General features: G+C 36.3%; 2 protein-coding genes across 2 annotated transcripts; one reads left to right on the top strand and one right to left on the bottom strand.

Annotated features, from left to right (window-relative positions):
* Window positions 1-189: 189 nt before the first annotated feature.
* On the top strand, window positions 190-4,867 carry LOC109858905 (isoleucine--tRNA ligase, mitochondrial). Its single transcript, XM_020436608.1, has 15 exons — window positions 190-680; window positions 928-1,050; window positions 1,151-1,298; window positions 1,376-1,580; window positions 1,672-1,976; window positions 2,062-2,228; window positions 2,327-2,563; window positions 2,646-2,818; window positions 2,894-3,032; window positions 3,110-3,267; window positions 3,362-3,505; window positions 3,592-3,805; window positions 3,910-4,162; window positions 4,247-4,428; window positions 4,572-4,867. Exons 1-15 carry the CDS (start codon window positions 471-473, stop codon window positions 4,803-4,805), a joined length of 2,892 nt encoding a protein of 963 aa, XP_020292197.1. The 5' UTR covers window positions 190-470; the 3' UTR covers window positions 4,806-4,867.
* A 53-nt stretch (window positions 4,868-4,920) lies between these two features.
* Window positions 4,921-11,809, bottom strand: LOC109858887 (gamma-tubulin complex component 6). The gene is made up of 15 exons (XM_020436573.1): window positions 11,402-11,809; window positions 11,016-11,236; window positions 10,699-10,937; window positions 10,516-10,612; window positions 10,041-10,421; window positions 9,868-9,978; window positions 9,604-9,774; window positions 9,232-9,527; window positions 8,889-9,108; window positions 8,563-8,794; window positions 8,284-8,476; window positions 5,971-8,041; window positions 5,660-5,869; window positions 5,398-5,570; window positions 4,921-5,314 (listed from the first exon to the last, which is right to left on the bottom strand). Exons 1-15 carry the CDS (start codon window positions 11,589-11,591, stop codon window positions 5,008-5,010), a joined length of 5,112 nt encoding a protein of 1,703 aa, XP_020292162.1. The 5' UTR covers window positions 11,592-11,809; the 3' UTR covers window positions 4,921-5,007.
* Window positions 11,810-13,704: the final 1,895 nt, after the last annotated feature.

Consider the following 13,704-nt stretch of genomic DNA (forward strand, 5'->3'; position numbering starts at 1 on the left):
AACCGATACGGCTGATGCAATCCAACTTCACTACAATATCAACGTCCAGCACCAGGTATTGATATTGGTGCGAAGTTACAGAAAAGTGGTTTTGCACTACCTTAAATGCGACACTAGACCTACGCCGCGATGACAGTTCTTGAAGGTCACGTGAGTATAGAGTTCGATCCTACGCAGCTAGAGGCGCTAGTGTCGCATTCGATATGGCGGCGCCCCATTCATAACATTTGTATTTTGGTTTAATGCTAATGGCGAATGTATTTTATGTCAGTGCGGGAAACGTAAATATAAAACGTAAATAAAACGAAAAAAACTGTTACCAGTGACACAAGTGTGCGGAGTGTAGGATTGTGATATGTGAGCAAACCGTAGGTTAGAATCAGAAAAAAAAAAAGAAAAAAAACATTAACAATCCGAAGACATTTCAACAATACCTTATATAAGAGAATATTATACTTGTTATTTAAATAATGTCCATACTTATTGCAAATATGAAACGAATTAAAACGACGAAATTTACGCTATCGACGTACGCAAAATTCTACTACGCAATGTGGTTCAGAAGTATGAGCAATGCCGCGAAACCAAGTTACACAAAAACTGTGTTATTGCCGCAAACTGATTTCCCGGCGCGACGCAGCGGCAAAAAGAGAATAGAAATGGATAGTTATTTAATAGAAGTAGGTTTATTTGTATATAAAAAATTACAATTTTTTATGTACGTAAATTATATTATAAAATACATGTGTTACAACACTTTTGAACATTTAGTGGGTTTTATGAGTGTTTGATGACAATGATTTTATGCAGTTACTTGTGTTATAATTTTGCACTTTATGTAGATATTTGAATTATTTATATGATTAAGTATTGTATATGTTTGTATTTTTTTGTGTTATTCCAAATTTCTATATTCTTTATTTTTAGAAATGTGGCTTTTTGGAGTTATACAACTGGCAAAGGAAGAATCTTTCAGGACCGGATTTTACTTTGCATGATGGTCCACCTTATGCTAACGGAGAACCACATATGGGTCATGCTATTAATAAGGTTAGATAAGATTTTTTTTTTTAATGTTTTTTTACAAATTTAAATAAGCAACTGCAAATGGTTACAAAAAAAAAGAATATATATTTTTACAAATTTGCAGATTCTTAAAGACATTACCTTAAGAAGTAAGATTATAACAGGTAGAAGAGTACATTATGTCCCAGGTTGGGACTGTCATGGTTTACCAATTGAACAAAAAGTACTTAGTGATTTAAAAAATGTCAATTCTTTAGAAGTTCGTCAAAAAGGTTTGTTAAAAATTGCATTGCATAAATACACTATAACATTACACATTTGGTGTTTTTATAAGTTCTATATTTTACAGCTAGAAAATACGCTAGTGAAGCTATAGCAAAACAAAGACAAGTTTTTATGTCATGGGGTGTTGTGGCTGACTGGAGCGAGCTTGGATGTTATTTTACAAATCATGTTTCATACATTAAAAATCAGCTGCATCAGTTTATGAACTTGTACGACAAAGGACTTGTGTTCAGAGCTTTCAAGCCGGTGCACTGGTCACCATCTTCCAAGTATATTTATTTAACCTTGAAATTTGCCTCGAGTTATTTTCTTTGAGCTTTCAAGTTTTTTTACAATTCTTTCTTTTTGTTAAATTTACAGAACAGCGCTGGCAGAATCGGAATTAGAATACAACGAGTCACACCAAAGTAAAAGCGTTATTATTCGCATGCAATTGCATACATTACCCACAAGATTGAAAAATCTGGAAAATAAACCAGTTTATGCCCTTATCTGGACCACAACACCATGGTCGTTAGTAGCCAATCAAGCCATAGCCTTTTCCAGTGACATTGAATATTGCATTGTGGAGGATAATTCAAAAAACTTATATATTCTTGCACAACAGTGCTTGGCAAGTATTGAGCAGAAAATGGGCTCGTTAAAATTGATTTCCACCATCAAAGGTAACAAATTACTTTTGTATTATATGTACAAAAAAAATATGTATCAATATCATATAATAATTATGAGAGATAAATTTATTAATAGGAAAAGAATTGAGTGAAGCTACATACCTTCATCCTATTACCAAAGAACATTTGCCATTCTTATCTGGACAGCATGTCACAACCGATATCGGTACTGGACTAGTCCACACAGCTCCCGCACACGGTCCAGAAGATTTTCTCATCGCAATTCAAAATAACATACCAGTAGTAAGCCACTAATTGCTACTTACGCGTATATATTCGTATTTTTTAAATTTATTTTATTCATACATATTATTCAATTTAACAGTCCAATCTGCTTATAGCTGTCTTTAATAGACGATGACGGATGTTTCCTTAAAGAAGCGGGAGACAAATTCGCTGGCTTGAACGTTTTGACTGACGGTGCCGATAAGATCTTGGATCACATTGGTGTCGACGTCTTGCATGCTGACACGATTACGCACAGCTACCCGTACGATTGGCGAACAAAGAAACCTGTGATTATTCGCGCGAGTCACCAATGGTTCATAGATATTAATTCTATCAAAGAGAAGGCAATTGTAAGAGTGCTTGTATTTTTCCGATACATATTCATGTTGCTTAAAACAATTTATCACGTGCCTATGATTTTCTTAATGGAAGGACAGCATCGCGAATATAAGGATATATCCGGAACAGAATAGGACTTCCTACATAAATGCGTTGCTCGCTCAGATTAAGCAGCGACCGTATTGGTGTATCTCCCGACAACGGGCTTGGGGAACGCCGATACCGGTGTTGCACAACAAACGAACTGGTGATGCGTACACAAGCAGGTGACCTTATCACAATTGCGTTTTTATTGCTGTTTTCTACAAGCAACAAGAAGTACGCATTATTTTATGTTGCAGAAAATGGATTGAGAGATTGTGCAAATTGATGGAACGACACGGTGCTGATTTTTGGTGGGAACTGCCGACTGAGAAATTAATTGGTCGCGACCTTCGACAAGAATTGAACAATGACATAGGCGACTTGGAGAAAGGAACCGTATGTATCACACAGCTAATCACTATTAATAGTCTCGAATGTCGGCAATGCACGACTGCAAAACGAATTTCTTGAAGGATATCATGGACATTTGGTTGGATAGCGGTCTCTCATGGTCGGCCGTTTTGCCTCAATGTAAAGCGGACTTGTATTTAGAAGGATCGGACCAATTTCGCGGTTGGTTTCAGTCATCATTGCTAACATCCATTGCTCTTCAAGAACGTTCTCCTTACAGGTAGTAGTTCAAGCACGCGAAAAAACATTTAAATCAAAGTAAATTCTTCAATACATGATTTCCTTAATATTTTAATGAATTGATGTTTTTAAAGTGCACTATTTGTACATGGATTTGCTGTGGACGATAAAGCTTCGAAAATGTCGAAATCGGTTGGAAACGTTGTAAATCCCGAAGTGATCACCAAAGGTGGAAAGAACTTGGATAAAAATCCAATATATGGTGTCGACACTCTGAGGTCAAATATTAAAAACAAAAAAATTGATCAATGATATAACATGTGAAAATAAATAATGATCAAAATTAATAGAAAGCAATTAACAGGTGGTGGGTGGCTAGTCACGGATGCCAGCACAGTCAGGTACCGGTCACGACGACGTTGTTGCGCGAGAGTCACGAATCTATACAGAGATTACGTTCGGTTTTACGATTCTTGTTAGGCGTTTTACATTCGCATAAGGACGGTATCGTAACCGAATCGGAATATCTTTACCTTGACAAGTATATGCTGCACGTTTTGCATCAATATAACAAAGAAGTACGTTTAACACAACATAAATGTTATGCAAAATCAAATTCGAACAAATATTCGTATTCTACATCTCTATATTCGATTATAATATTTTATTTTATATTTTACAGGTCCAAATCTTGTACGATGATTATTTGTATCATCACGTATGTAAAAAAATAATAAATTTCTTGGCGAATACCGTGTCACCGGTGTACTGTCACTTGACCAAAGATCGACTTTATTGCGATGACGCGGCGTCGCCAACGCGACTGGCTGTTGTGGAAGTGATGCGCGAAACCTTGACCGTACTCACAAGATCTATCGCGCCGATTGTCCCGCATCTGGCGGAAGAAGTATGGTTGTACTATCCGGAAAATTTAGGTAAGCGATTTGGGAAAAGCGTTTCTTGTATAAATTATATTATTAAGTATGCTGTATATTGTTCACGTAAATTGTTTTATATAGCGTCAGTGCCGTTGTATCATACTGAATACGAAGTGCCGAAAATTTGGCATCAACCCGAAATCGCTAAACACGTAGAGACGGCTCTAAGTTTGCGGGGCAAAGTGAATACGTTGGCTGATGATAACACATGGAAATTTTCTGGTACTATAACAGCTTCAAAAAACGATTATGAATCGCTCTCAGTAAGTTATTTCAATCGTTTTGAATAATTCTCGTGTGTGTGCGCGTTCCTTCCTAAAATAAGATAAAGTTTAAAGATTTTATTTCCAAGTAAATGTCAATAGCTGAAAGTAATTTACATACCAAGTTGTATCTGTTTTTATAGATATTGCAAAAAAATCAAGAATCCTCTACCTCGGAATTGTGTGAAATCTTGCAACTTTCGTCAATCACGTTGCTAAATTCGCTCACAGCGGACGAGACGCAAATTAAATTACATACCGTCGAAAAACTGCTCTGCCAAAGATGTAGGAGGCATCTCGAGTTGAACAGCAACGGCTTGTGCAGTCGTTGCATCAAGGTGCTCGACGTAACAAATGTATCATCGATATCTTTGTAAAATGTAATTACTTATAAATTTCTTATGAACTATCGCTTCTTTTGCTAAATAAACAAATTTAAAAAGAACGCTTGCAAAACTTGTTTTTTTTTTTTTTAATAGATGACATAGCTTATGTTATTTTTGTAACTTTTTTACATTTAATACATCGATCGTACAAAAAAAAATAAGAGTGGTGGTGATTAAACTTAATTGTGCATCGCTACGGTTGTTGTTTCGACGTTAAATCGTACAGATGATTAATATTTAAAGCGTTAAGAAAATGCGTCAAGTGCGGTTGATATCCGCTGGTGGCCAATTTGTGCGCGACGTGTGCCATGTAAGTTCGCCATTCGCAGAACGACTGATACATTTGTTCTAAACTCTTGAAATTCGGATGAACGTATTGACCCGTACCGCCGGCAGTAGTCCAAGCCTGCGATCTCAAGCGGTTGTGGAACTTGAGTATAATTTTGAAGATATTGCTCAAACAGACGCGCATCTTTTCTCCGCGCGTGTTGAGCATGCATCTGAAATCGGGACGTCGTAAGTAAAAAATACGCACGCTGCGTTGCAATATGTCGATGAAATGAAAAACAAACACTCGATTTACCTTGAAAGTATTCTTTTGATGTAGCTCATGTGCGAGAGATATATCTGATCTATTGTTCGAGAATTCTGCAGATCCTTTTCGAACTCGCTCCAACTCGCATGTAACACGCTGCACGTCAGATAATTGTGAAGAGCGTTCATGAACTGGGTCATGGAATGTCTGTACAATTGTAACTGCGTGCAAAAAAAAAAAAAAAAAAACAATCAACAATGAGACGACATCTCTTTTGACATTTCCTTTATGGCTATTAATGTGGAGTTACCTTGTGATACTGTTCCGAATTGACTGTGTCACACTCCGTTTTCATTATGTTAAAATCTTCCTGCAACACCCATGACATTCTGCCAGTCATTATCAAAAATTTGAACACCTTGCTGTATTGCAACATCATCGTGTCGTCCAAAATAATATTCAACGGCCACGATATCTTGTAATTTAGACAGAGACATTCCAAGACGTTTGGATCTGAAATCTGCGACGAAACAAAAATTGTCTTAATTGTTCAACGTACATATAGTTAAAAGAAAAACATAGCACAATAATTAAAAATTTATTTAGAAAATTTGTATTTACATATAATTGACAAGGTTTATCGACCGCGGAGAGACTCAAGAGTTCCGAATTGGCGTAATTATTGCTGAACGAGTTAATCAAAGCCTTTTCCAAGAGATTCGTCAGAGTGGCGGAATTGAAAAGCTCGATCGGAGCGGATATTGTGTACAGGCGAGAGTAAAGTGAATCCGTCAGACTTTTGCCGAATTCTCCGTTCAGCAGGAAAAAATAGCTGCGCAGACTGCGCAGATGCGAGAGCATGTTGCACTCGTCCACCAGATACTTGATAATCGCGTTGTTCATCAACCGAGTTTGAATCTGAAGAGGTATGATGATAGATTTTTCCAAATACACCTGAAGCGATGTGTGATCGATCATTTCGACGTCGGCGACGGTCAGAGACGACGGTACGGTCGACGACTTCAACTCGGGACTGACGCCAAACAAATTCGGCAATTTGAAGTTACCGTTCATCGGCGATTCGAAACACGTTTCTTCCGTGATTGATTTCGTTATATCGGAAAACGACGACACCTCCTGACCGATATTCAAAGCGAACACATCGTCACTATTTGGTACTTGTGACAGTGGGGTGTGGGTCGATAACGTGGTGAAATTCTCGGTTGTGCACGACATCGGCGTGTCCGCGTATTGCTGTTGTTGCGCGTTATTCGATATCGATTCTTGCGCTTCATTATTTATATTGTTAATCCTATTCGAACACTCGTCGTTATCCGTAGGCCCGCCCACAGTTGCCGTTTCTTTCGGCAATTTGATATCGAACGTCGAAATGTTATTGTTTCCATTTTCTCTCGTATTGTTCGTATTGCGTTCTTTGATTCGCGTGACATTGCTTAATGTTTGATTATTTATAAAGGTGCGATCGGTGTTTCCTTGTTCGTCCGTGATTATCGTATTGAATTCGTTATTATTCGGAGTCATACCGTATTCTTGCAACAAAACTTTAAGTTTATTGGCCTGCACCGCGGTCATATTGTCTATCTTCTCGATAGCTAAGGATTTAGGCCTGCTTATAGCACCGATCACTTTCTCGGTTACCTTCTCGGTATCCAAGATATTGCTTGTATTGAGCGCAGTTGTCTGTTTACAACCACTACCACCACCGGCCATAATGGTATGAATATTCTTCATCGCTTCTTCGCGAAGAAAATCTTGCAAATTACTTCTCTCGTTGTTCTTCTTGTAAACATAATGCATGGATTCTTTCGGCAAACAAATGTTCTGCGTAACATCCGTCGTCTTGAGAGAATCTTTATTCGTCACAATTTCTTTATCCGATGCGATATCTTTATCAGAATTATCATCATTCTTACCAGAGTTCTCGCAATCTTCTTCGCGAAGAAAATCTTGCATATTGCTTCTCTCGTTATTCTTCTTGTAAACATAATGCATAGATTCTTTCGGCAAACGGATGTTCTGCTTAACATCCGCCGTCTTGAGAGAATCTTTATTCGTCACATTTTCTTTATCCGATACGATATCTTTATCAGAATTATCATCATTCTTAGCAGAGTTCTCGCGAAGAAAATCTTGCATATTGCTTCTCTCGTTGTTCTTCTTGTAAACATAATGCATGGATTCTTTCGGCAAACGAATGTTCTGTGTAACATCCGTCGTCTTGAGAGAATCTTTGTTCGTCACATTTTCTTTATCCGATGCAATATCTTTATCAGAATTGCCATTCTTAGCAGAGTCCGCGTCGCAATTGGTGCTCGATAAATTCTCTCCGCAATTGTGCCGATCGAAAGCATTTGTAACTTCCACATTCGATATTTCGGTTTTCGCAAAGTTACTATTTTCGTCTTGATTGAAGACAGCGTTGATCGTTTCGGACCCAGGTACATCTACGCGGGATGAAAGAGAAATGTTTTGTTTATCGGTTTCGAGCGGATTTTCATCGGTACTTGATGCGGCAACATTTTCTAACATCTCATTATCGAATTTCTTCATGGAATTCAACGCTTCCAATCGTTTCTCGCAATGAGACATTCTGATTTTGCGCCAATTCATTCGCGCGCGATTGCTTTCCATGTCTACAGATAATTTATCATAATACTGCAATAAACGATCTCTGAAAAATACGCAACAATTAATAAATTAGTAATTAGGCAGCTTCGAGATTTTTTAAAAAATATAAATGAGTTGATAATGGCTGTCTGAATACACACACCAGCATCCGTGTGTTTGCTTCAGACAGCCATTATCAACTCATTTATATTTTTTAATTAATAAATTGTTTCTAATTAAAAACACCGCACAATCACTCGTTAGTAACATACGGTTATTAAAATATTGAAATATAAATTTTTATACTTTTCGGCTTGTTGTTGCTCTCGTATTTCTTCTTGTTCGCGAATAATCTTTTCGAGCAACAATTTATCAGCTAGCTTTTCACTCTCCCTTTCTTTTTCTTTGAATAAGGCGTTCTCTTCCGCCTGCTGCTTCAATTCTTGCAACAACTCCCGTTTATGCTGCGCGGTTTTTATTATAAACTCTTCCCGTTGTTCTGCAAGGTTTTACAAATTATTAAATAGAGTACGTTTTGTAATTGACAAAAACGCAATAAAAAGTGAAATCAGAAGAGAATATTACTGTTGAGTCTTGATAACGTTTCCTGTTGCGCGCGTATAACGAGTTTCGCCGTTTCTTTCTCGATTTTCTTTTCATCTTCAATCGCGGATAAAAGAGATACGACCGCTCCCAGCGCTGCTTCGCCCTTACGCTCGTATTCCTGACACCTTAGGAGCTGCTCTCGCAGCATGGTCACACTCAGACAAACTCTTATTTCCGGTTGACCGTTGAGAGATATATTGCACACAGGATTCTAAAGCAAATCAACATTTTAACATTTTATGCTTCAAAAATATTTGACACGCGTTATATGAGAGCTTTGTGTATATATGAAACATTAATTATACCTTTGGATTGCAAATTTTTAAAAGTCGCAGCGTCTTGCCGCATTGTAATATCGAATCCGACAATTCTGTTAGAAATCCAGGTACCGATGCGGCATCGATCGCGAAACTGTCCGTCCAAAATTTACGTCCTCTTCTTCGCAAATATTTCGAGCGCACCTGAATCATGAATTCACCGTAAACGTCGTCGCATGTACCTTCGAACAACCAACTTTGCAACATCCTAGTAAACGTAAATCACAAATTAAATTTTACTTTTGATCGTGTTTTGTTATATGTATATATTTTGTTATATGTTTTGTGTATATATATATATACATATATAAAATACAAAAAATTGCGTTACCGAAAGTAAACCTCGCAACACGACTTTAATATCGAGTAAAACACCAATGCTACTTTTGGATTGGTGATTTTTGTCACTTCTTTGTAAATGTGCGTTAAAATCCCGCTGCCTCCATTCGTAACGAATCGATTGTATTTCACGCAACTGCATAGTTTTGCGACTTCCATAATTAAATCGGCCATTGGACGTATCCTTTCGAGCAGACTCAGCAAACCAAGAAACTTGTATCGATTGAAAATTCTGTGTAATGCCGACCGATAGTACAGAAGTAATTCTTTGATGTTACTGCACATGGCCTGCGCGCATAGTAGGTCGTATATGTAAAATAAAAAATAAGCAACATAATATAAAATTGCGGATAAATTTACGCACCTTAAATATGAGACCGTCTTGTTGCAATTTACCAGTTTGCGGATCCGTCGTGACAAAACGTGACAACGACTTGAAACTGTTACCCCAACAAATCACCTCTCGACAAGTGATTCTCAACGCATCCGAACTTATATCGCGCACACTTATATTATCTCGCAATTTGAAATCTGTCTAAAATAAAATTATAATCGTTAAGTATGATCGTACGAAAATCTGCAACTGCAAAACTTTCGAACAAATGAAACTTCTGTCTTAAATCCATACCACGGTGTTGTATTTGAAAGAATCTGAATCTATGCCAAATAACAATAACTTAACGTCCGACAGAAACTTTTCGAAAGAAATTTCTTGCATCAAGGATATAGACTGCATTGCCTGTAATGTAAAAACAAATTTTTACACGACATATTTACGGATTTGCATTGCAAAAACTTTACCTTCTTTGGCAGCAGTGATAAAATACTTGTTTGTCTTATCTTTGCTAAGTGAACTGCCGTTTCTGGCAAATCGGTGACAAACAGCAGTTCTTTGGAAGATTCTGAAGCACCAAGAGATTCCCATGTTCGTAATTTCGAGATACGGTCATTGAAAAACTGTACGTCTTTCCATATTAAGTTAATATTATAAATATTATTTTTGTTTCTAACAGTAATTTGAGATTCTTCGTTCATAAAATCACAATCATAATTATTTAACGGTACACGCGAAAGATTTTTGTTTTCTAATTGATCATTTACAGATTTGATCCATTCGCAAGGCAAAAATATATTTGACATAAATCTTTGTTTAGACAAATATAATTTGTTTGTTTGTTCAACCTGATAAAAATAAGAAAAACAATTTAATATAAGGATTAAGAAACTAATCAGAAAATATACAAAACACAATAGCGCATGTGTATAACAATCTTACCATAACGTGCATTAAAAAGGGAGTATTGTATTGGTTTGCTATATTTTCAGTGCAGCTTGATATGTGAGGAAACATTTCGATAACATCATTATTGTATCTGAAACGATAAGATTTATGTTATACAGAAAAACTTTTGTAAATGTAATAGAGATGCAGTATTTACACACAGTAAACATATTGTACCTAATTGTTTCAGTTTCCAGTATGGCTTTGGATGCACATTGATCATTGAAAGATGTTCTGCTAGCAAAATTAGTCAATGTAACTTGCCTGTGACAAGTTTTGGAAATACCTAACATGGCTTCAAATTTTTCTGGTAAAATAAAAGATTCTGTGGGATATGTTTGAAACATTGGTACGCCGTTAGTTGGTACGACATCTTGAGGCAAGCATGGGTTGTTTTTGCCATAATAAAATACATCCTGAGTAAAATATGCAGATATTAGTAGTTATCCGAATCGAATAATTTAAGTTAAAAAAAAAAAAAAAACAATAGTTACCGATACAGTTCTTGTATCAGTGTAAAAATTTTTTAGCTGTATTAACAATTGTAGAGTATGACCAATCACAGTTTCTTCATTAGTTTCTTGTGTATACAATTCATTTAGTAACTCTTCCAACTTTTTTGCCTCTGATATACGTCTTAAAGATGTCTTGAGTACAAAGGCATGCTTCAGTATCTCCACCAACGGATCAAACTTGTTGCAAACTTCCACATTCTCTGCAATCGTAATTTACAATGACAAGACACTGTTATTTTTGTGAGAGCATTTTTATTTGATTAAAAACTCAAATAGCAAACAAATCAGTTAGCAAGTGTCCAGAAATGATCGTATTAAATGACTTGGATTGAATCTAAAATGTGTCAAAGGGAGGATAAATATACCTTGTTTATAAATTTTGTTACTTTTATTTAATAATATTTCGTAAGCTTTCGAACGAAGCCGTTTCACTGTTTTGATGTCACTCTTAGGTAGTGTGTAATTGTCATTTTCCAAGCGATTTCTTCGTACAATATGTTGAACCAATTGCGTCACAAGATCGTAGACATTAGCGTCTCTTCGTTCCAATTCCATGATCAAAATATTTCCTTAAGCGACTGTTAATTAACAATTGCGACGAATCGCGCGAAACGACAATTTCTCTCATAGTGCCATAGTCAACCATAACAAACGCGCTTTTGCACGGAAATAATTCTTGACCTCTAGCGGCGGATGCAGTAACGACAAATCCCGATGTATCATACATACATACATACACATGTATATATACAGGGTGTTCGACAATTAGTTAAAAAATCTCTCGTATGCAGGTAGAAGAAGTAAAACTGAAGCGAAAAGTCCTGAACCATTTTTTTCTATTACATGTAATAAAGGAGTAATTATTGAATAAATCAAGCCAATCAGCGCCGACCTTTAGCCGGGCGCACGTCAGTGAGCCGCGCAGAGTGCTCACGCAACTAAGCGCGTGATTTACTGACATGCGCCCGGCTAAAGTTGGCGCTGATTGGCTTGATTTATTCAATAATTACTTCTTTATTACATGTAATAGAAAAAAATGGTTCAGGACTTTTCGCTTCAGTTTTACTCCTACCTGCCTACGAGAGATTGTAAAGTAACTGTCGGACACCCTGTATACATAAATCGCGCGCCACTTCTTCCGAGACCTCTATTTATCATTTCTAGTAACTAAAAGTCTATACAGTACGCGTCGCGTAAACTATAGATCTTTAGTACTTAAAATAAATACGTCGGATGGAATTATTCCATAGCAACAATATCAACATGAGTTTATTTAACAAGGATCGACACTAGTACAGTTTCAATGTGACTCCATCTTTCGTGACATACATCGATACAATACTATGAAACGAGATCATCAATCTCTGTCGCGCGACAAATAACGACTGTGTGTGAAAAACGATGTAATAGTTGCTGCAAAAAAAAACAAAAAAAAAAAACAGTTATACAAGAGGAAAACACGAAAAAAATAAAGACTTGTATACATAATATAATGTAGTATTAATTTTATTGTGATATTACACATATGCACACATACATGCGTATCACGCATATATCCTCTTTTTATATATATATAATATATATATGTACTATGTAATTGCATGTAATACATAATATACATATATATGTATATATATCGTGCGTAAACACTTATTGATCACTCGCGACGTATCATGTGTATGCATATAAATTTTTATGTAGATATATCTTCGCACAACACGTATGTATGTATATATATGTATAATAGTAACATACGTGATCGCATATACGTATGTGTCAACACTGTACAGCGTATAGTCCATCTACCAATTATCATCCAAAACCTCCCTTATGCTCGCACACGGCTCTCCTGTATAATTTTCAACTATAGAAAAATAACGTTTCAGATAAACGTCATATATCGCTCGCGAAAGGTGCAAAAAAATAAATTTTGTTTTTTTTTTTGTTTTTGTTTTGTTGCACCACGCTCTCGCACCAACTCTCTCATATATAACGCAACTTACAGTAGTACCTCGTTAAGCGTAAAATTTTAAGATTTCAGAAAAAAAAGGCAGGATTGTTTTTTTCTGGAACGAGTCGTGTCTAAAGAAAAAAACATTTCGGTTGCGGAAAAAAAGGACCGCTTTTCCCGTTTTTTACCCTATGTTGAAAAAACTGAAGGATAAAATGTGAGAAATTTTGTGTTTTTTTTCTTAACAGGGTATTACTGTGTACATCCGATACCGTCTACTTTCTTCTCTTCCGTATCTTTTTTTTTTGTTTTTATTTTTGTTTCGTAAACCTAATGCTACGTGTCGTTTTTTCTCTACAACGCCGATGTTCTCCGACAAATTACAATTAACTACGATTGCACGAGAAAAGTAAACTGCAAGGGAAATCGAGTTTGGCATCGTTATTATCGACAATAGCACAATTTCTTTCTCTTCTTCCTTTACTCCCTCTCTCTCTTTCTTTCTTTCCACAGCACGTACATTTTACAAAATTTAACCTTCTTTTTATCTGAAACAGTTTCTTCTACGTTAAGAAAAAAATGAGAAGACTGTTTTAGATGATAAAATTAGGTGAACCATCCCGTAATATGTACCACAAAACTCGTTACGTACGAGCAAACCCGGGATGATGAGAAGTCTGGAAAATTTCAGCGAATACTGCAAATTCTCCGATATTT

The sequence above is a fragment of the Pseudomyrmex gracilis genome, unplaced genomic scaffold (genome assembly GCF_002006095.1).
Source record: "Pseudomyrmex gracilis isolate BER0280 unplaced genomic scaffold, ASM200609v1 scaffold_229, whole genome shotgun sequence".
In the NCBI taxonomy this organism is placed as follows: Eukaryota; Metazoa; Arthropoda; class Insecta; order Hymenoptera; family Formicidae; genus Pseudomyrmex; species Pseudomyrmex gracilis.

What these genes read in the sequence shown, in the direction of transcription:
- LOC109858905 (XM_020436608.1), top strand. Translation starts at nt 471, where the DNA reads ATGTCCATACTTATTGCAAATATGAAACGAATTAAAACGACGAAATTT. An exon ending in CACTGGTCACCATCTTCCAA is followed by an intron (nt 1,581 to 1,671) that starts GTATATTTATTT and finishes TTAAATTTACAG; the next exon opens with AACAGCGCTGGCAGAATCGG. An exon ending in TTCAAAATAACATACCAGTA is followed by an intron (nt 2,229 to 2,326) that starts GTAAGCCACTAA and finishes ATCTGCTTATAG; the next exon opens with CTGTCTTTAATAGACGATGA.
- LOC109858887 (XM_020436573.1), bottom strand. Translation starts at nt 11,591, where the DNA reads ATGGAATTGGAACGAAGAGACGCTAATGTCTACGATCTTGTGACGCAA. An exon ending in CTTTCAAATACAACACCGTG is followed by an intron (nt 9,775 to 9,867) that starts GTATGGATTTAA and finishes ATTTTATTTTAG; the next exon opens with ACAGATTTCAAATTGCGAGA. An exon ending in AACGTTATCAAGACTCAACA is followed by an intron (nt 8,477 to 8,562) that starts GTAATATTCTCT and finishes AAAACCTTGCAG; the next exon opens with AACAACGGGAAGAGTTTATA.